A 23,249-nucleotide genomic window follows, 5' to 3' on the forward strand; every position below is an offset into this window, starting at 1 on the left:
GTGCTACAGTCCTTAAGAGAGATGCAAATACAGTACTCTGTGAGCAGAATGCGAGCACATCTGGTTAGAGAGCTCTGTAACCACCGCCAAAGAGTCTGAAGACATTTCTGGTGGAACCTCAGAACCATAACAGTAGGAAAAACCACACAGTATAACCCCATAATGGTGCAGAAGAGGAAACCGACTTGCCAGGTTCACAGGCCCGTTAGTAGGGGCAGCAAGGGCAGACCTAGGTCTCTTGACCATTGCAACCTAGGTCAGCTCTCCCTCTATTTGGCTAAGTGCCGTCCAAAGAAAAGGTGTCCAAGAAACCACAAAATCTGCTTTCCTCACTCCTGTTGGCTACAGAATCACAAATTCTAGAAAGCAGGTTGGAGTATGTTTGGTATGATTAATGGTTAAAAATAAAAACGTTTGTTTAAAAAGGATACAATTACGTGAAGATTGACACAAGCACTTAACACAGAAAACACAACTGTTTGAAACTATCTGGTAACAACCGCGTGCCAGCAGCCCTGCCCTAGGTCAATGACACCACTGCTGCTTGACCTCACTCCTGGCCAATGAGATCACTGACATTGGCCAATCAGACCACAGCCTCACGGCCTCACCTCCCAGCCAATCAGATCATGAGTTTTGTGACCCTCCCCCCCCCACCCCTGGCCAATCACCCACAGCTACACACGGATGGCCCCACCCCCTACCAGGAGCAGGCCCTGGAAGGGAGGGTGCTCTGGGTGTGGGGTGCCACCAGGGTGGGCCTGGGGATGGAGGAGAGAGGAAGAAAATGAGGAGGGGGAGACACCCCGTCTCTGCCGTTTGTACCCGTGTCTTCCAAATCAGGTGAACTCTGCCCAGCGTAGACTGTGGACTGGCTCTTAACTGAGAGTAATATTTTAAACATTTTCAATAAGCAATGCATGTATTTAGTGCTCTCTTGTATCAGTTGTTGAACCTGTGTTATCTCTCCAAGTTTCTTTCTTTTTAAAATTTTATTTATTTTTTATACAGCAGGTTCTTATTAGTTATCCATTTTATACATATTAGTGTATATATGTCAATCCCAATCTCCCAGTTCATCCCACCACCAACCCCTACCCCCCACCGCTTTCCCCCATTGGTGGATAAAGAAGATGTGGCACATATATACAATGGAATATTACTCAGCCATAAAAGGAAATGAAATTGGGTCATTTGTAGAGATGTGGCTGAATCTAGAGACTGTCATACAGAGTGAAGTAATTCAGAAAGAGAGAAACAAATACCGTATATTAACGCATATATGTGTAACCTAGAAAAATGGTACAGATGAACTGGTTTGCAGGGCAGAAATTGAGACACAGATGTAGAGAACAAACGTATCTCTCCAAGTTTTGATGATACAGACAATGGTAAAAACATGTTCCAGAACACTAGGTATAATTTTGAGTAAATTTGCATTAACTCCAATTTTATTCCACTTTGGTCTAATTCCGTCCTGTGAACCAATGACCTGCTTTCCCTCCCACTCATCTCCAGAGCTAACTGGAGGTGTGGGAGAGTGTCCAGGCCCAGGCAGGACAGGAAGGAGGTATCCAGGGTCGGCTCTAAAAAAAAATGTCTGCTCCCAGAACAGGGAGGGGAGCCTGGCACACAGCAAACATCTGTGACTAACTGGCATGAACATTTATTATAAAGAGTTTACATTTAAAGACATTTTCCTCTTGCCTCATGGGGATATCAACTTGGAGGCCCAAACAAATTAACAGAAGGCTTTAAAGAAGAGTGATATAAAACACAGGACCTTTGTTTTCTCTCTTTCCCAGAAGTAAAACATTGACAACGTCTAAAATAATTAAATCTGGGGCTATGAATGTTGGGAAGCTATAAAATAGACTTTATAAAGAAAATATTCCTTTCCCTGGTCACATATTCTTATTCCCTTTGCGTGCTGGTAAAACCAGAAAACTGATCATCAAAAGCACATTTTTTTTTGCATTATGTATTTTCACAATAGAGACTGTAAATAACTCGTGTCTTTTCCAATAGTTGAGATTTCTGGTTTCATTACTTAAAAACTGGACATTGATTTGCCTCTAGTATAAAATGCGTAACGAACCTTACCTAAACAGAAGATATTCAGCTGCTGTTTTCCTTAATATACAAGCTCTTAACCAGTTTTACAATCTACCCAACTAGATCACGTGCAGCCCGTATTGCTTTTGACCAAGTCCAAATGCAAAAATGACCCATCTGGCAAAGCCAGTATAGGTTACTAGAATTTAAGTTTTAATCTACAAAAGCCTGTTTATAAGCTACAAAATGAGATGCCTGGGCCTGAATCTTTGTGAATGAAAATGTGGTCAGCAAGGAGGGGGGGGACTGTATTTTTAACAGTGGCTTCACTTCCTTTAACAGCTGCTGCATCGAGTGGATTGATTCTGCTCATTTAGGCCGTGATTACATTAGGCTAATGACCCCTTTGGCTGCCACCGGTGCCTCCTCCTTTACAGAGAGCACACCTGGGCGTCCCAGGCAGGCAGCATGAGCCCTGGTGACGGGGCACGGCGCCTCGGCTTTGCTTTCCGTCTCACGCTGGGCTAATATTCCCGGTGTCTATTTCAGGTACTAGCCCAAACCGAGCCAGCACTGGAAACCAGCAGTCTATTTCCAGGTTCCCTTGGTAACCTAAGTAACCTAGACTTTGTTTACATTACCTCCCACAAGTCAAATGCTAGAACTGTAGATGACAGCTATCTATGGCCATGGCGGGTGCAAATGTGGCCCAGTAGCCAGGAGGCGGGTCCCAGCACCGTCCACCCACACCCCCTGAAGTTCTTCTAGAACTTCCTCCCCAAGACGGAGCTCTGCCTGCCCATCTCGTTTGGAGAAGTCAGTGCTGCAACTTTCATAAGTCTTGGTGGCTGTTTCCAGACCTTCCTGGGCATTTTGAAGATATGATCACAGAGGACACCTCTTCCCTGCCCTGTCAGTGCTCTACCTGTCCCACTTCATCAGTGGTTCTCTTGTCTTCATCTGAGCTTCAGATCTAGAATGCGCAGGCCACTCCAGGTCTGAAGGAAGAAGGGACTCAAGGTAGGTCCCAGTCCTGGGGGGTATTGGACCCATAGGTCCTCACGTTGGTTCTAAAGTCACCAAGGGGAGGGTCCTCATTCCTGCAGTCGGGCTAGTTAACAATATGTCAGATGAGTAGGGAAAAGTACAAGGAAATGTTTTCCTGTACCTGCTTTCAAATCTGTACTCGATACCGTGCATGGGGACACGTGGGCCATCATGAGGTGCCCCTCAGTGATACCTGAGGACTCCTGTGGACTCCTGCCTGTAAGCTTCCCTAAAGATTCCTCCTCACAGAAATGGCACAGGGAGACACGGCCTGAAGCAAAGGACTCCTGCTATTGACTTTTCTTTCTGCCCCCAACATTTCAGGGCAGGGGACTTAGGGCTGAAACAAACATCGGAGCAAAGAAGTGGCAGAAGAGGAGCCCGGGGGATGGTTTGAAAAGGGAGAGATGCGATTCCACTGGATTCCGCCCGATGCCGACAGGAGAGCTCTTGAGTGGAACACACACACACACACACACTCACACACACTCAAACATACACACACAGACACACACACACTCACTCAGGTCATAGCTAGTCTACACGGTCCCTTGGTATGAATTAGAAAGAGGTGCTGCTCTGGAAAAACGCACGCCCTCGGGAGCAGGTTTAATAAGGGGAGTGCGGCCTGATTTCAGCGCCCGCACGCCCTCCGCCGGGCGCCCCCTGCAGGGCGCACTCTGCACAGCCACACGGGCCGGCCCCGCCTTCACTTCCTCTTGTGTGTGCAGTGGGGAAGGGCGGCCAAGAGAAGACGTGGCCTTTGCTTGAATCACGTGAAGCTTCCTGTCCAGAACCATTCAGGGGCTCGTAAGACAGGCCCCATCTTGCCCGAGGAGGAGTCCCTCTGTGTGCACTTGATTACCTGTTGGGATAGGTGACATTGCATGGCGCTTTGCCCATGTAATTCTCATTAAGCCAGCGATTCGCCAGTGCCTGCTGGATATTGGGCCTCTTCACAGGATCTGGTTCCAGGAGAGAACGCAGGAAGTTCACGGCTCCTGCAAAGACATTCAGCAGAGAACACGCACGTGTTACAGGCTGAAGGAAGACCCAGGGCAGGGGACCCACCACACCTCCCGAGCCACTGCTGATCTATTTTCTGGATCTCTGGGAGTCCTAAGCCAAGAGTTTAAGATATCTGTCCAAGAGGTGCACCTGGAACACGGTAGAGCACGAACCAGTACGGGTCTCCCCACATCCTGTACTTCCCCAAACCACCTGTGGTCTTATGGTCCACCGCTGTGGTTTTTTTCTCTGGCCCACTGCTAAAGGTGAGCCAAAGAGGGAGGAAAGAAAGTAAAAAGACAATGCTTGATCTCAAGGTAGGTTTTGAGGAATATATATATATTATTATATATATAATATAATTATATATTTATATATTATATATATACAAATTCTTTTCTCTTTATAGGTTATTACAAAATACTGAGTATAGTTCCCTGTGCTATACATGCATCCTTTAAGATTATAACAGTGGAGACAACTACACAACATGGGAAAATACGTTTATAATGCACATGAAGGTCACAGGCTCCAAAATTGTTCAGCAGGAGAATATGCAGGTCTTCCTATGGACAAGGAATGCCAGGGATTCCTTCAAAATGAAGATGGTCTGTCTTGCTTGAGCTTTGGGACCAGGATATTTTCTTATTTATACTCATTGTATGAAGCATTGTGATATTATCCTTGCAAGAGAAAAAAAATACTCTTTTATGTAGCTTTGTACACGATATCCAACTTCCAATACACCAAGTAATAGATTCCGGAAAATAATCTTAATTTGCTTGGTCACCAAACTTTTCTGTCTTCTCTCCAAAGCTATTTTTCAGTTTTCTAAGATAATCTAAGTTTTCGGTGATAAGTCATAAAAATTCTCACTTTCTCACAGGCTTTAGCTGTCATTTCAAAAACTGTCCTTTACAGAATGATGGGTGTTACTGTCAACCATTTTTTGCGGGGTAAAAATGAAGCCATCCAAAGAGGAGCTAACTCTGATGCCAGAATCAACCCCAAAGAAATAGCCTTTGCTAGTTCAGGACCCCAGGTAACCTCTCCAGGTGGGTTCCCACACAGTTGATGAGGTCACGAGAAGGTCATTTCCCTTTGAGAACGTTGTGGGTAAAAATACATGCGTAGATGCGAGAACAGTCAATGAGGCACATTAACTATTCTAAGTTTTATAGCTGGGTCTCCAAATAAAACTTTTCTAAAATATTCTTCAATGCTCTGAAAAGCAAGTGGGGCTTCAAAAGAGGGGTTCCTCTTGTTGGAACCTCTATCTCCCTTCTCTCACCTCCCCTATATTGTAAGGTCATTTATATTTGCTTTATCGGGGCATCTATTGGTCAAAGAAAAAAAGATGTGAGCTAAATGAGTTGAAACGGGGAGGCTCTTCAGTAAATGATGTTTCTTTTACAGACATCTCTGTTGCTTACCCTCAAAGGACCTGAACAGCAACCCAGGCTTTCTCAGAGTATGATTAACTAAGCTAAGAACAGAGCTAAGAACAGACTGGATGTGTGTTTTTGTTCTATTTTCAGAACAAGCGCTCTGCGCCTTCACAAATTGCTGATGAGCACAAGTAATTTTAGTTCAGATCTCTACTGGTGAATTTTCTTTCTGTGGACATCACAAATATTGCCTTACTATCCAAAAAGGACTTAGAAAACATGCTTAGAGCTCTTTGAAGTTTGTGTTAGGGTCTTGAATATCCCTATGACTCAAGAGCAAAAGGGATTAAAATACTCTCCACTGTCCTGGAAAGCCATGGGGGGCACAGCCATGAGTCCCAGCCCGTCTTCTAAGCTAGCGCTTGGGGTCTCCACTCGGGCTCAAGCGTAGGGATGGCCCACACGGGGCGCACTCCCTGTCTGTGCTCCATGTCACAGAAGGTACGCACTCCTCCAGTGCAAAACCTGTTACCTCCATGAGCTTCAGCTTTTCCAAAGTCTGGACTGGCTTGTGTGAGCTCCTGACCCTGTGCCTAGGGAAATAGCCGCAGGAGACAGACGAAGCCGTCAAACATTTTGCTCCAGTGCCGCCCATGGGACGACAGCTGGGGTCTCCCACACCTGAAGCTCCTTCCTCATCACCTCCCAGGAGTAAGCAGCAACAACAATTATTGGACAGTCGAGGCTTCTCAGAAATCTTTTTTTTCATATATATGTATGTGTGTGTGTGTGTGTGTGTACATATATATATATATATATATATATATACACACACACACACATATATAAAAATATATGTATTCTTTTTCAGACTCTTTTTCATTATAGGTTATATACAAGGTACTGAATATAATTCCCTGTGCTATACAGTAGGGCCTTGTTGTTTATCTATTTTATATATAGTACTATGTAACTGTTAATCCCAAATTCCAAATTTATCTCCCCCCACCACTGCCCTTCCCCTTTGGTAACCATAAGTTTGTTTCCTCTGCCTGTAAGTCTATTTCTTTTTTGCAAATAAGTTCATTTAAATCAATTTTTTTAGATTCCATATGTAAGTGATATCCTATATTTGTTTTTCTCTGACTAACTTCACTTATTATGACAATCCCTAGGTCCATCCAAATTGCTGCAAATGGCATTATTTCATTCTCTTTTTTATGGCTGAGTAATATTCCATTGTACATATATACTACATCTTCTTTATCCGTTCATCTGTTGCTGGACATTTAGGGTGCTTCCATGTCTTGGCTATTGTAAATAGTGCTGCTGTAAACATTGGGGTGCACATATCTTTTCCAAGTAGAGTTTTCTCCAGATATATGCCCAGGAGTGGGATTGCTGGATCATATGGTAGTTCTATTTTAGTTTTTTAAGAAACCTCCATACTGTTCTCCATAGTGGCTGCACCAATTTACATTCCCACCAACAATGTAGGAGGGTTCCTTTTTCTCCACACCCTCTCCAGCATTAATTATTTGTAGGTTTTTTGATGGTGGCCATTCTGACCAGTGTGAGGTGATACGTCATTGTAGTTTTGATTTGCATTTCTCTAAAAATGAGCGATGTTGAGCAACTTTTCATGTGCCTGTTGCCATCTCAGCAATCTTAACTGGCTTTGGCTCAACCCTCACAAATGCTAACACCCCACCTTCAGCATCACTTCAGTGACTTCATGGTGCAAAACCCTCTAGATCTTAACTGAGTGTCTGGAATATATTCTAGGTGCCATCATTGAGGTGTAGTGATGAAAAGGTAAATGTGAAAACCATGAAGGGCATTCACAACTCTGTGATGTACAAGCACCAACAAGCAGAAAGAGGAACTGTCTAGAAGCCAGAATTGGCAAGATCCCAACAGCTTAAGCTTTCAAAGTACATGGTGGAGAAGAGAGGCAATTCTTCAAAAGCGTGCAGAACAGACTCACAAGGGCAATAACACTGTGCTCTTTTTCAGCTCAAATATGGCAAAAATTTTTCCAACTTAATCCAAAAAAAAGAGTGCTATTATACAACAGACGTGGAAAGATCATCACAAACATGAATGACAGGGGACTTCCCTGGTGGCACAGTGGTTAAGACTCCATGCTCCCAATGCAGGGGGCCCGGGTTTGATCCCTGGTCAGGGAACTAGATCCCACATGCATGCCACACCTAAGAGTTCGCATGCTGCAACTAAGGAGCCCATGTGCCGCAACGAAGGAGCTGGTGAGCCACAACTAAGGAGCCCGCCTGCCGCAACTGAGACCCAGCGCAACCAAATAAATATTCTCAAAAAAAGGATGAATGATAGAATCATCAAATTAATAAAGATGTGTTAGTGAGACACAATAAAATGGCATATCCTCAATTCGGATGTTTCCATTTTGATATTACTCAAAACATGAGGACAACAGATAAAACCACCAAATCTGGGGTGGGGAGGGGAGTGGAGGCATCTTATACTGAATAACATAAAGAAAGATAGGGAAGCAACCCAGTATAGTAGGGAAGTTCAGGTTTGGGGGTCAAGCAGATGCAAATTAAAAACCAGAGAAGCTATATGACCTCACCGAGACTCAGTTTCCTCCTTAATAAATTGGGAATAATAGAACTTACCTTACAGAGTTGTTTTGAGAACAGGAGGTGCTATGAAAAGCACTTACCAATGGCCTTTTAGTAGATGACAGCTACTCTTGTTACTGTAAGCTTGTATTCTGGGATGTAAACAAGGCAGTATCATACAGTATCACAAATGAAGGTGGGCCAGGCACGGTGGAAGGGAGAAGTGGTAAACTCGGGGTGCAGAGAACAAAGGGTTGGAGAAGCAGGGGGCTGATGGAAAGGCAGTGGCTGATCCCCCAAACTGAAGTCATTCCCTCTGTAAACAAGATGACCTGAGCTTCCTCAGCAGCTGGGGCACAGCTCTGGGCCCTACCGCATGGAGCCAGATCCCATATCTGAGTAGTCAAATGAATCTATGGGCTGCCTTCCCAGACCACACACTTTAACACAAGTGCCAGAGACTTAGATTCCCTGAGCAACTACTATGTGCCAACGCTATGTTTTGTACCTGGCACAAAGGGTTAAAGCCCAAGTTGAGTAGATATACACATATCCCAATGGCAAAAGAATAAAAGGGGGAGGGCAATGTCCACATTCCTTCATTGTAAAATCAGGTATAGAAATGCACTTCATGCTTGTTCATGTCTGACCGGTCAAGACCACAGCATCCTGTAGGAATGTGAAGACCTTTAACAAGCACACACAAAGCTTAAGGCCAAAGTCAAAACTGTCTGCCCAGCGCAGGAGCCACGTGAGCTTGGACACCAACTCCAGGGATGCTGACATTGCTGGGAACATTTCTAATTTTTCTTCTGTGGAATTTCCTTTGGATTTTTTATTTTTTAACATTTTCAGGGGTGCAACTTTTACTTCTTTAAGGGTAAATTTAATTGTCACAATCAGAAGACACTTAGAGCCTAGACTGCTAAGGCCAGATAATAGTACTGGGGTAAAAACAAGTTTGGTTCAGAAGTAATGAGACTGATTTCCTCGTGCTCTTACTCTACCTTTCCTTGCCCTGCTGCCCAACCCTCCTCAGTGATGATGGCAGGGGCCACTGACCACCCCCCGCCCCCACTCCTCCTCCTACAGCCTGTGGCTCACACTGATAATGCTGTTTGGTCAACGGATATTTCTGGCTTTCTGCCTTCCAGATATATGGTAGGGTTGCCCTTCCTCAGTTCCTTTAGCTGGGTGAAGCCATGTGACATGTTTTAGAAAGTTAGGAGTTATGAGTGGAATGTTGGTGGAAGATTTCACTGCTGACAAGAGACCTTCTAGATTTCTCTTTCCCTCTGCACAGATCAGATACATTTGAAATGGTGGCTGCCCCATTGGTCTGGGACCCTGACTAACTAAAATGAGCAGAACCCTTTGACCTTTGATCCAACTCTCCACAGACATAAAGCAGGAATGAGAAATGAATCTTTGTTGAATTCCCTGGTGGTCCAGTGGTTAGGACTCTGTGCTTCCAATGCAGGGGGCAAGGGCTCAATCCCTGGTCAGGGAGCTAAGATCCCGCATGCCACATGGCGTGACCGAAAAAAAAAAAAGAGAGAGAATCTTTGCTGTCTTATGCCACCGAGATCTGGGGGCTGTTTGTTACTGCAGCATAACCTGGGCTATCCTGACTAATACAGTGAGAAGCAGCTCCAGCTCTTTAGGGTCTCACTGGGATTCACAGTGAACACTGTCTGCCTTTTCCAGGCATGAGGATACAAACGACCTCCTATTGTTCTTTGTACTGGGCCACTTAAGACAAAACAGGCTCTGAATCATAAGAGGAACTTCAGAATCACTCTGAAAGATGGCAGTACTTATGACTATATAACCCTTAAAGAGACTACCTTGAAAGATTGAATTTATTTATAAACATTAAATCTTTTTTGTTACCACAATGAGGTATCATTAGACCCCTATCAGAATGGCTAAAATAAAACGTAGTGAGAGTATCAGATGCTGGCAAGGATGCAGAGAAACTGGATCACTCACACATTGCTAGAGAGAATGCCAAGTGGTACAGCCACTCAGAACAGGAGTGTTAACAGTTCCTTACAAACCAAACATGTGCTTACTACACAACCCAGCGATTTCACTCCTAGGCATTCATCTCAGAGAAATGAAAACATGTTCACACAGAAACGTGTAAATGAATGTTGACAGAAGATTTATTCATAGTAGCTGGAAACTGGAAGCAACCAGTTGTCCTTCAATGGGTGAATATTTACACTATGGTATATCTATACCATGGACTACTACTCAGCAAGAAAAAGGTACAAAGGATTGATACATGCAACAACTTGGACGGGTCCCAAAGGAATTATGCTGAGTGACAAAAAGTGATATATATATAAATATACAGCATTTTTGAAAGGACACATGATAGAATTGGAGAACATGTTAGTGGCTGCCAGGGGTTAATTAGGAGGCAGCGAGGTGGCTGTCGCTACAGAAGGGTAGGACGAGGAATCCTGGTCCTGGGACTGTTCCCTACCTTGACTGTGTAACTGTCACATGACTCTGCACGTGTGATGAAACTGCATAGAACTAAATATACACCAACACACACAGGTGCAGGCATATCTCAATAAGCTCAGTGGATTCTAACAAGGTCCTGGTGGTGATATTAAACTACAGTTACTTAAGATCCTACCACTGGGGGAAACTGGGTGAAGGGTAAACATATCTCGCTGTATGATTTCTCACTGCTGCAATGTGAATCCACAATTACACCACAACAAAAAGGTGTTTAAAAATTGTAATTGGTTAAAAAACAACAAAAACCTATCTTTATTCTCTATCCCCTTATCCTGGTTTATCTTATTTTCTTTAGAGCACTTAAACTATTAAACATCACATGTGTTTGTTTATATGTTATTTTTTTGCCTCCCCTGCTGATAGGTATGCTCTATAAGGGTAGAGACTGTTTTATTCTCCTGGTGCCTAGAGCATTCCTAGCACAGAGTTGATGCCCAGGACATATTCATGGAATAAGAGAATGAATGTGAAATATGGAAGGAATGAATGAATGTGCTTTCATTGCAGCACTTTCAACATTTCCGAAACCTCTAAAACATAAAGATAACAAGTCAATCAACATTTTTCACATTTTCTAACTCCAGGAGTTATGGCTCTTGGTACAGAACTATTTCTTTTACAGTGACAGAACTGTGTAACTCATCTTTCAAAGTACGTAATGCCTGCTTTGCTTTCAGCCTCCAGAGATTCGAACCTCCCCAGCAGAGGTGAAAGTATGAACCAAATTAGATAATTACCTATAAGAATGCATTTCAGCTTGGGTGCCATTTGGCAAGCATTAAATTCCAGGTCAGCCTCATGGATGCTTTATAAACTCAAGAAAAAAATACCTGATAGCAGTCAAACAAAAATGCTATATTTTAACCATGTTTCATACATTGAAATTAAATAATTACTCCTTTTTTCTTTTTTGCCACATGCCTGATCTTAGTGAAGCTGAGTTTATTCTAAGGAGCCCATTAAATGAATGTCGAGGCCAAGCCAAGGCCAGGAACTTGAAGTGAATTGTGAAACAAACCAAAGGACAAACTGTACTAATCTGCTGGATCTGAAACCAAACCTTAATACGAACTGTTTACTGAAACGTGAACCAGGTAAAGTTGAGTGTACTTTCCAAACACACCTGATGATTCAGTTTAATCAAGTAACCAAACCTATATATATTTAAAAGCTCCTGAACAGGCTCAAAAACTCACATTGCTAAACAAATCCCAGACCAAAGTTGAATGAAACTAATATTTCTTTACAGTGACTTGACTAAGGAAGACACAACAGAAACGTGATGTTCAACATTCTTTTCAAAGTCAACATTATAATATGGTGAGTTTTAAAACAAGCCAGCCTGAAAGTATTTTTCCAAGGGAGACTATACGATCCTTTTGATGTGTGTATTTTGTGCAGAAGGAGGAAGTTAGGGGTTCAGAACTACAACGGAAAAAGAAAGGATTGAGGAGAGTGCCTCCTTAGGCATGGGAAACCCAACCATATTTTGCGACTTAGCTTTAATACTAGGAAGAGACCGAGTACAATCAGAGGGTCGTCCTAACTCCAGTGCTGCAAAACAAACACTGCTTCCAGTGGTCAGAGTGCAGCCCTGGACCCTGAATCGGAGTGGCAGGTGCATTACCTGTGGAGAGCTGGGTTGGAAGGGGGTTCATTTCCTTGTCCACCATCTTCTGGTACAAAGCCCTCAGGCTAAAAGGCTCCACCGTGAAAGGCAGGGTCCCGGTCAGCATGGCATACATGTTCACACCTCTGAAAAGAGAGACACCAGAGCATGAGACCAGAAGAAGACCCCGGGGAGAGGATGACAAAGAGGACGTGGGCTTGGGGAAGCTGCAGTCCTGCCACTTTCATGTCCACCTTGGTGCTCCTTCTTGGTCATTTTCTAGAACACTCAGCTCTTCTCTGAAACAGCAAATGTGAAAGGCGTGGGTGAAAGCATAACTCTGACGATTTGCACAGGCAATCAGAAGAGGTTAAAGAGCTTCAGGATGATACAAATGAGCTTATTTACAAAACAGAAGCAGATTCACAGACATAGAAACTTATGGTTACCAAAAGGGGAAGGGGGGGATAAATTAGGAGTTTGGGGTTAACAGATACACACTACTATATATAAAATGGATAAACAACAAGGACCTACTGTATAGTACAGGGAACGCTACTCAATATTCTGTAATAACCTATTATGGGAAAAGGATCAGAAAAAGAATGGATATATGTATAACTGAATCACTTTGCTGTATACCTGAAACTAACACAGTATTGTAAATCAACCATACTCCAATATAAAATTAAATTAAAAATTAATAAATAAAGAGCTTCAAGAGCCATCCCAGTAAGGAGGGGAACCTATGTCCCTTCCTTCTGGAAGGAAGTCCAGACCAAATGATGTGAAAAATACCTGGGGAACCTCATATAAATAGGAACCTCGAATAAAAGTAGGTCTGCCATGATGTGGTTTTCCAAGTACATTTTACAAGGTGGAGCCTGGAGGAGGCCAGACCAAAAACTACACAGCAAGACCCTGCACAGGAGGTCAAGTCACGGCATAGCCGGCGTGCCTGGTTACCACTCAGCCCTTTGAGACAGAAGTCTCAGAGCCCAAACTGGTGTTCTGCTCTTCCCTTGAGTTCTGTTTTGGCCTGTCACTGGAGACATTCCTTTGGGGGTGGGGAGGGGAAAGGAAGTCTCTTTCCCACTCTTATTCTCTATCTTATTGTTTATTGAGAGATTCGGCCACCCAGCTCTGGACCAGTATCTCAGATGTGGTCAGAATACCTTCCGAACGGGCTTAACTATACTTCTATCCAAAGCCAAGCTAGAGAGCAGCAACATCTCTTGGAGGATTTTTATTTTCCTGATGTGAAATCCTAATATCATTTTGATGAGATTTCCTGACGGGGATGAAATGCCTTGCCTGCCAAGAGGTCTGAAGTGTTCAAAAGAGCCCAAGGGAATGTTTTAAAAAGAGGCAACAGGATCTCCAGTCAAAACAAATCCAATGAGACTGACTGAAATGAAGACCCTTGGGGCCCGATTCCACCAAGGCGCCTCTGAATCACAGCGCTCTGGAGAAGGACAGGTACAGAGCCCACAGGCTCCAGCTAGAGATCATTCTCGAATTGCAGGCATATGCCAAGACCCAGCTCCTGCTCTGTAACTCGCAGTCGAGTTAGGGAGACTGATACATCAACATTCATTCCACAGATGCTTGCAGGTCGGCTCTCTGCCCCAGGCAGTGGAATAGATGCTGGCTCTGGGGCGGGTGGGGAGCCAGACAAGGAGCCGCCATCTTGGACATAGAATTGGGTGAAGGCTGACAACCAGCAAGTCAACACATAAACAAGCACAGTTCTTTCCAATAGCGAGTGCAGAGGGGGTACGAAAATGCTGAACTCTGCTGCCCTTGACACCAGAGGAGTGGAATTAAGGGCGACAGAGGACTATAATAAGTACGTGAAGATGGGAGGCCTCTCAGGGGTAAGTATATGTGTGTGAGCTTATCTGTCTTGGCCGGCTGGATATGAGGAAACACTGTGTAGACCAAGAAATGGAGACAAGAATGAACAAAGCACATGCAGAGCCGTTTAGAGCAGCGTTTTCCTGTGTGTGCTCAGTGGAACACGTTTCCCAGGACAAGCATAGATGTTGGGTGAATAAACCTTCTATGGCCAGATAATGTGGGGAGTAGTCACCTGGCATTAAGTGGATGAGGGCTCAGAATGAGCAGGAGACTGTGTCATGTTGTTATTAAAGTCTGAACGGGAGGGATGGCGTGCAGTGGAAAGAGAAAGGCAAATCAATAAGCAATAGAGACGTCTGAAGGGGACGCAAGATGCAAACATGGAAAGCCGGATGGTGGTGGTGAGCGTGATAGAAGACAGGAAGCTGGGAGAAGAGCCAGTTTGGGGGCAGAGGGAAGGGTGTTAGGGGATGTAACCTGTCTGAGAAACTGGGATGCAGTGCTGCATTGTGGGTTTGAGGCAGAGCCAACCATCCTTGCTTGGAGGACGCTTGGAGACTAATGAGAGGGGAAAACTAAGAGGGCCTCCAAATTTTATCGTTTTTGCATCAAAGGGGTCTTGGACACACGGCTCTTACGGATGGAAACCCCATGAGACACTCCACGAGGTTGTTGCTGGAGACCCCTGAAGAACCTCAGAGTCAAACAGCTTCCAACCTCCGTAAGGCAGCTCGGGCCATTCAGGGCAATGCATGGGGAGGGGCTTCAGATACGAAGGCCAAAGTCTACAACTTCTGCCGGTTGGCTGTGGGACACGACCAGTCAATCCTGTCCCCGCTCACCTCTGTGTGCCTTAATCCTGGCTCTGACACTCACACCAAAAGCTGAACAGCCTGGTACTTAAACAATATCATTTTTCCCACAGGTGTTTTACGGTACCCAACCCATACAGTGATTCTCAAACTGAGGCCCAGGGACACAACTTCAGGGGCTCAGCAGTCCTACTTGTGCTTTTCTTGTGGTGACAATACTAAAACATTTGACAAAGCCCAACCAGGGACATGGGCCGGCCGCCATGTAACCCAGTCACCCTCCAACTGTACACACTTGACTGCAGTGCCTGCTTTTGCGTTTGTGGTTACCAACACACACTTTTATTAAGGTGTGTGCTAACATATATCACCTTTATTATCATAGGCCAATGAGAAAGGAGCAGAGGTGGACTTAATTTGTCAGTGATGTCTCTGTGCTTATATCTGTGGGAAAGAAAGCCTCCTGATTACCTGAAGAGTGTGGTGGTTCCCAAAGTGTGGTCCTCAGGCCAGCAGCCGAGGCATCACCTGGGAACTTGTTAGAAATGCAAATTCTTGGGCCCCGCGCCAGACCTACTGCGTTTGAAACTCTGGGGGTGGGCACCCGCCCCCACGTGCTTCCCGTGCACACCCAAGGTTAAAAGCCACTCAAAGAGTGAAAAGTGGTGAGCGAGTGCAGTGATCACAAGCCGGGACTGAGCAGCTCAGAAAGCCTGTGCCCAGCGGTGAGAACCACACTCGGACCGCGTACAGCAATTCAGCTCCCACCCACCGGAGCCTTAGCATTTAGTGAATGTTGCTCATTTGAATATTTGGGGGTTCTTTTAGTCTTGGTTAGATTTAACTTGTAAATGAGTTTTGGTTTTTCATTTCTATAGGACCCTAAATAAAAGGAGTTTAATATTTTTTTTTTTTTTTTTTTTTTTTTGCGGTACGCGGGCCTCTCACTGTTGGGGCCTCTCCCGTTGCGGAGCACAGGCTCCGGACACGCAGGCTCAGCGGCCACGGCTCACGGGCCCAGCCGCTCCGCCGCACGTGGGATCCTCCCGGACCGGGGCACGAACCCGTGTCCCCTGCCTCGGCAGGTGGACTCTCAACCACTGCGCCACCAGGGAAGCCCAAAAGGAGTTTAATTTTACATGCAAGCACAATAAGTAAAACTTAAAAATCACGAGTCAACACGCGGGGTTATAAGAAGAGTGAACGATACTGAAGTTTGACGAATATCGCCCTATGACCGTTTCTATTTCCCTTTATCTTTAGGGACACAGAGCATCCTGTGACAGGTGGGGTGCCTGAAATAGTGCAGAATGCTACATAAGGTAGCATGTTATGGTAATGGGACGGGGATCCAACTGAAGAAGTTTGGTGAGTGTGATATGCGGTCAGAGAACTGACTCTAAAAGCTTTATGAACTTTCTTCCTTCAAGGAGTTCTTAAGACGTCAAACTGCTTGTCTCCTTGTCACCCCTGGCTGCAAAAGATGACAGAAATCTCCTCCAGGGCTTCCCTGGTGGCGCAGTGGTTAAGAATCCGCCTGCCAATGCAGGGAACACGGGTTCGAGCCCTGGTCCTGGAAGATCCCACATGCCGTGGATCAACTAAGCCTGTGTGCCACAACTACAGAGCCTGCATTCTAGAGCCTGCGAGCCACAACTACTGAGGCCGCGTGCCACAACTACTGAAGCCCGCGCGCCTAGAGCCCGTGCTCCGCAACAAAAGAAGCCACTGCAATGAGAAGCCCGCGCACCACAACAAAGAGTAGCCCCGCTCACCACATCTAGAAAAGCCCGCGTGCAGCAACAAAGACCCAAAGCAGCCCAACAACAACAACAACAAAAAATCTCCAGTCACTGCCCCTCTCCATGATCTGGCGGTGACCACAGATAAAGGTAGCAGATGCTTGTCTTAAAAATGGTGCCCGTGAACTCTGTGGTCAGACCAGGATCGAGCAAGTGGTTTTTATAGTAATTCTACCTGATTATTTCACCAAACTCACTCCAGGTTTCCATTTCTCTTGGAGGAGTTTATCATCAACAAAAAACAGTCACAAATCTGTAAAGAAGACCCAGCTCTCTCATCCAGCGTCTCTCATCCATAAAACGTGGATAATAATAGTACCTACATCTCAGGCTGTATGAGGGTCAAATGAACTAAGCCACAGAAAGTGCTGAATGCTGTGCCTGGCATAAGTTTACTGCTTGATAAATGTGACCTGTCATTTCATCACAAAACTTTTAAAAACGAGAGATAAAAAGCTCCCATTATATTTGTACCTTATTGCCAAATAATAATAGAAACGTACATTAATAGTCCTACAGCCTCAGCAGATTTGAAAAGGGAAACCAGACTGAGCATCTTAATTCCCCTCCCCTAGAGTTTTCATACACGTTTAATATCTGGATAAAGAGAAATCCAGTCCCTTTGACATTTCAGAAGGATGTGAGAATACCAAGGGAAAAATGTGGAATGCGGTTTATAAACCTCTGTAATCCCATAGAATTAGCAGGAGTTTCAAAACATGCTCAGAATTTCCTGATGTGTCTTTTGAAACATGGCCCATGGGCTTTCTAGCTTCTCCATGGCAGACATGGGGCCCCCAAGAACCACAGGTAGTTTTAAAGAAAGAAAGTAATGAGATGCTGGGATGAAGGAGGGCAACAAGCACATACAATTCAGGGTTTTCCAAGCAGAAAGAAATAAGGATGGAAGCAAATCCAGAGAGACTGGCCAGGTGGAATACTGTGATGTCAAGAAAGAAGGAAAAAGTGCCACTGAAGGGCAGCTGGAAGAAGAGAGGAAGGGGCCCCAGGAAATGTAAATGTGGAATCTTTGGGATTAAATCAGGAGCCAAATGGCGGTCCTGATATTAATCCGAAACACAAAAATATTCCCTGGAGGAAAAGTTGGGGTATCACCTGGCATCTCTGAAAGGAAAGACATAGAGTCGCAGCTCCCTGGAGAAGTCAGCCAGCAACTTTAACAAGACACAAGGGACAAAGCAATTGGCAGAGCTATGGTGTCAGGGGAGGGTGTGGATACGGATTCTCACAGGGCCGGTGGGCAGCCCAGTTTATACCAGAGTGAAGCTGAGAGAACCTTCAGCTGACACACCTTGCTTCTGTGTGATTCTTCAAGAAAGAAACTGCCTTGGAAAAATTAAAACTCTCCACTTAAAATCAATAGCCTTCCATCTTTCAGTATCAGTTTTCAGTACAACTTCTGATTTAAGGTCTTAAAAACAGAGCGGGAACAGATCCATCCATTTGGTAAATCTCAAAGTTCACAACTGCTCCATTCAGTGGTCTGTGTTCAGCAAGAAATTATTTTCTTGTGGATTTTAAGGCTTCCACCCCACACACACACACTTTTCCTTTCCTCTTCTATTTTAAATGCACGTGCTGGCTACAAAAACAAAAAAGTCTTGTATTTTATAACTGAAAAAGCTCAAAAGCTAAAGAAACCTTCTCTTTTAAAAGTCAAAGGCTCTAAACTACCCAAAAGAAGCCATCAGGCTCCTCTTTCTGCCTGCTTCTCCTGCCATCTTTCATTTTAAGGGGGCCTGAATGAAGAGAAAACGCTATCCTTCCAGATTTGAGCCCTGGAAGTAGCTGATGGTGTCTGGCAGTACTTTTACAAAACAGAGTCTGAGGACTGGAACAAATTCTCCCGCTCTCCCTCCTGAATGCTTAGGTCTATATGGGGATAGTAGGGCTGGGAACAAGATGACACCCCTCGGCCAACTTGTCTACCCAAAGGGACAGCACTGGAACAGAGGTTTCCCACAAAGTGAAAACAGACTCACTGAGCCTGGGAAGGTGGTCTGGGTGTATTGTGCAGGACACTCCACTAAGTACCAGGTCTTCACAAAAATGCTTCCCTCACCTCAGATGCCCCCACAAAAGCAAAGAGCAACTTTGGTGAAAAAATGTTGCATTCTCAATGTTTTGGGGATAGAACTCTCACTTTCTGTTTTCCCTACCCTTAGAGATTCACGGAAGTTCTCCCAAGAGCATTGTAATATTTTGAAAATTAAGTTAATTTGAATTCTTTTCATTTCAAAAGTACATCTGCATTAAAGGGTTTTTTTAATTAGCATATATGCCACTCTGAGGAAAAGTCAGTTGCCATAAAAAAAGTTCACTGCACCAGAATGGATATTTAATGTTTTGTGTCTGAAATTTCGAAATTCACTGGAGATAGAGATATAGATATTTCATTCACAGGGGTTAAAGGAAAGAAGTGAATGATCTTAAAGGTATTCATAGGGCTTCCCTGGTGGCGCAGTGGTTGAGAGTCCGCCTGCCGATGCAGGGGACACGGGTTCGTGCCCCGGTCTGGGAGGATCCCATGTGCCACGGAGCGGCTGGGCCCGTGAGCCATGGCCGCTGAGCCTGCGCGTCCGGAGCCTGCGCTCCACAATGGGAGAGGCCACAACAGTGAGAACCCCGCGTACGGCAAAAAAAAAAAAAAAAAAAAGGTATTCATATATAGTTCAAATACAAAAACAATGACCATTGAAAATAACGGGAGTCTCCCAAGATGGCACACGTCTTTTTCCATTTCCATTGTTAATTCCTGATTCACTAGAGGAGGAGGATCCTGGGGGCCCCATTTGTGGGGAAGAGCTTTCTTTCCCAAGCTTCCCTTGAATGACAAGCTGGTTTTCTTCCTGAGTCAGTGTCAGAAGTCTTGAAGAAAGGCCCCATCCCTCTGTCAAGGTCCCCAAAAAACCTCTGGAGATGGGAGTTTGCTTTGATTTCGGAAGCAAACTCGTCATTTTATTTTTTCAAAACAATAAAAGGGATGTTTTATAATACTGGTGTCTGACCCAGGGAGAAAATTGGTCCCACTTTCACTCTCTTTTTAAACAGCCTTTAAAATTAAATTCTCTTTGGGTTTTCCATTTCCAATGCCGCCAGCAAAGTTGTGGGCACCAAACAGAAACCTAACCAGTGTCTCAGACACAAACATCCCAAAGCAGTGGAAAATTAATCTCTCAAAGAAGGTTCTGAAGTTTTGTTTTCTCCAAGATTAAGAGCAAGAGGAATCAGACATTTCACAACTTCCCACCTTTGAATAGGCTGTTCCCTCTGCCTGGACAGTTTCCCCTCCTTTTCTCCATCTGGCAAACTCCATGTCATCCCTCAGGAGCAGATTAAAGGCTCCTCTGATGCCTTCTTGAATTTAACCCAGCTGGGCATCCTCATTTGTTCTCAGCACCGTGCCTCCTGACATGCTCTATTTGTTTTCAGGTGAGACTTCTAGGTCACCTATAAGCAGGTATCTTGGTCAGCTTGGGCTGCCATAACAAAATACCATCGACAGGGTAGTTTAACCACCAGAAATTTATTTTCTCACAGTTCTGGAGGCTGGAAGTCTGGATCAGGGTGCCAACGTGGCCAGGTTCTGGGGAGGTCTCTTTTCCTGGCTTGTAGACAGCCACCTTCTCCCCGTGTCCTCACATGTCAGGGAGTGAGCAAGTTCTTCTTAAAAGAACACCAATGCCATCATGAAGCCTCCACCCTCATGACCTGCCAAAGGTTCCACTTCCAAATACCATCACACTGGGGGTTACGGCTACAAAATATGAATTTGGGGGGGAACACACTTGTCCATAGGAGTAGATAAGTATGTTCAATTGCAAAACACACAAACAAAAAAAGACAAAGGCCACAAATTCCTTGCTACTCCCCCATCAGGGGGTGGAATCTATCTCTCCTCTTGACTCTGGGCTTGGCCATGCACTCTACTTTGCCCAAAGAGACATGAGAAAAGGTAACACAGAGGCATCTTGAAAAGTGCTTCTGCACCAAGGCTTGTCCTCTCTTGCTCCAGGGACTCTCCCACCATTATGTGAATGAAATTCTACATGTTGGTGGTTTTCTTTTGTTTCTGGTTTTCATGCAGCCAATAATGTACGGGGAACAGCAAGGACTGAGACTTCGGTATATGGTCTGACCTTTTGGTGACCTCTGCTGGGGGGCTGTGAGGGGTGACCAAGACTTCAGCTAGTCCGTTTCACTTGTCAATTAGCGCACTTGATTCACTGGGAAGGAGAATGGCTCTTGGGATCTGGAGTGGTGAGTTTTTACTCACCTTTCACCTTTCCTGAGATTGCAGAGCTTAAACAAAGGAAATCTCACAATTCTGGAGGCGCAGAGTCTGTGATGAAGGTGTTGGCAGTGTTGGTGTCTCCTGAGGGCAGTGAATGAACATCTGTTCCTTGCTGCTCCCTGAGCCTCTGGTGGTCTGCTGGCCATCTGGGGTTCCTTGGCTTCTAGATCCATCACCCTGATCCCTGCCTTCATTGTCACATAGTCTTCTCTGTGTCCAAATTTCCCCTTTATGTGAGGACACAATCATATTGGACTACAGCCCATCCTAATGACCTCATTTAGCTCATTAAAGACCCAATCTCTAAGTAAGGTCATATTCTGAGGTCCTGGGGTTTAGGACTCCAACATACCTTTTTCTGGAGGGACACAATTCAATCCATAACTTTTTGTTACCCACCTGCTTATAATTGTCCAATAGTCTCTCACTACCTTTAGGGCAAAATTCAAACCCCTTCCCACCCCTTCCCACTCTACAGCCTTCACACATCCTGTTCCGTCTGCCTACAGCCTTCTCCCACACCTTCTTCTTCCCATAGCTGATTCTTCTCATACTTAGGATTTGGCTTTGAGGTCTTCTCAAGAGGCCACCCCCATCCTTGTTCCCTGCATCCCGCCCACTTCTTCCACAGCCATTACCGCACTGAGATTACAGCTTTTTAAAAAATTGTCCGTCTGCACCACTAGTCTGTAAACCCTACAAGAGGAAGTACAACATAGTAGAAACAGTAGAGGGTGACGATGAAAGGCAGACTCCAGAGTCAAACCCCCTCAGTCCATCTTGGCTTGCTCACACACCAGCTGTGTGTGTTATCTGGGCAAGTGCCTTCAGCTCTTCATGCCTCAGTGTCCTCATCCGTAAAGTGGGACAACAAAGCATTCCCTTGAAGCGCTGTGAGGCAGACGAGATGAGCTAAAACTCGCAGAGCCCTTGGAACGCTGCTCGTCACTCGGCGGGAGGTATGTGAGGGTTAACAGTGATCATTACAGGAGCAGGACGGACCACTGTGCACTCAGAACTCGGCACAGGGCCTGACTCCACAAATATCTGCTGAATGAACAAATCTCTAGTAAGCCAACATAGGGCTCACATAGCTTCCTTTTGTTTTTCAAGCTTTATCAACAGCTTCTAAAAAGGGCCGAGTTTATACCATCCCTGTGAATTAGGTGTGGGTCATGTGGTCTCATCCCCTAGGGAATGTTCCAGAGTGTCAGCTAACACAGAGCTGCTCTGGGGAAACCTTGTTTCTAAGAAGGAATAAAACATGACCCTTTGTAGCTGAGCAAGGGTAAGAATTTACTCCACCTCAACTCCCCACCTCAGGGCACCAGAACAGGGACTCAAGGGGCTGCAGTTTCTGGTCTACCTGGACGCATCCCACATGGGCCTCCAGAGCTTTGCCGTGATCAGCTGAAGCCCAGTGTCTGTAAAGTGTCTAACCGTTTATCAAAGGCTTTGACATACATTACTTGATGGTATCATGACTAAGAATATTGGCCCTATTAGAGCTTTCAGGAGACTTTCAGCTGCACATCATCTTCTGGAAAAAAATGCGATTAAATGGAGGTTAGCAAAGAAGTGTCCAGCTGCCCCAGACACAGCCCCACCAGGCCAGCAGCCAGGGTGGAGGCGGGAGGTGAGAGTCCGGGCATCCTGGTCTCGGGTCATCTCCATTCCTCCTGCAGCTTCCCCTTTACCTGCCCTCCTCCGAGGCCACAATTACTTCTGGGTAGAATCACTGGATGGATGGCGACACAGCAGGTGGCAATGGACCAAGTCCCTTTATTTTATTTTATTTATTTATTTTTTAATATATTTATCTTTGGTTGCGTTGGGTCTTCGTTGCTGCGTGCGGGCTTTCTCTAGTTGGGGCGAGCATGGGCTACTCTTCACTGTGGTGCGTAGGCTTCTTATTGTGGTGGCTTCTCTTGTTGCAGAACACAGGCTCTAGGCATGCGGGCTTCAGTAGTTGTGGCGCGCGGGCTCAGTAGTTGTAGCTCGCGGGCTCTAGAGCTCAGGTTCAGCAGTTGTGGTGCACAGGCTTAGTTGCTCCACGGAATGTGGGATCTTCCCGGACCAGGGCTCGAACCCATGTTCCCTGCATTGGCAGGCAGATTCTCAACCACTGTGCCCCCAGAGAAGTCCCAAGTCCCTTTATTTTAATCATGGGGCCCCAAAACTAAGAAGTGGAGCATCTGTGGTCACTAAATGT

General features: G+C 45.2%; 1 protein-coding gene across 1 annotated transcript in view; it reads right to left on the reverse strand.

Annotated features, from left to right (window-relative positions):
- The window catches only part of HUNK (hormonally up-regulated Neu-associated kinase), a 112,847-nt gene that overhangs the window by 22,639 nt on the left and 66,959 nt on the right, over positions 1–23,249 (reverse strand). Inside the window, exons 5-6 of the mRNA XM_027101328.1 lie at positions 12,267–12,394; positions 3,968–4,103 (exon numbers count right to left, since the gene is read on the reverse strand). Coding sequence (XP_026957129.1) covers positions 3,968–4,103; positions 12,267–12,394 — 264 coding nt within the window. The remainder of the gene's footprint in view (positions 1–3,967; positions 4,104–12,266; positions 12,395–23,249) is intronic.

The sequence above is a fragment of the Aethalodelphis obliquidens genome, unplaced genomic scaffold (genome assembly GCF_003676395.1).
Source record: "Aethalodelphis obliquidens isolate GAN/ISIS:26980383/991018 unplaced genomic scaffold, ASM367639v1 scaffold1, whole genome shotgun sequence".
Taxonomy (NCBI): Eukaryota; Metazoa; Chordata; class Mammalia; order Artiodactyla; family Delphinidae; genus Aethalodelphis; species Aethalodelphis obliquidens.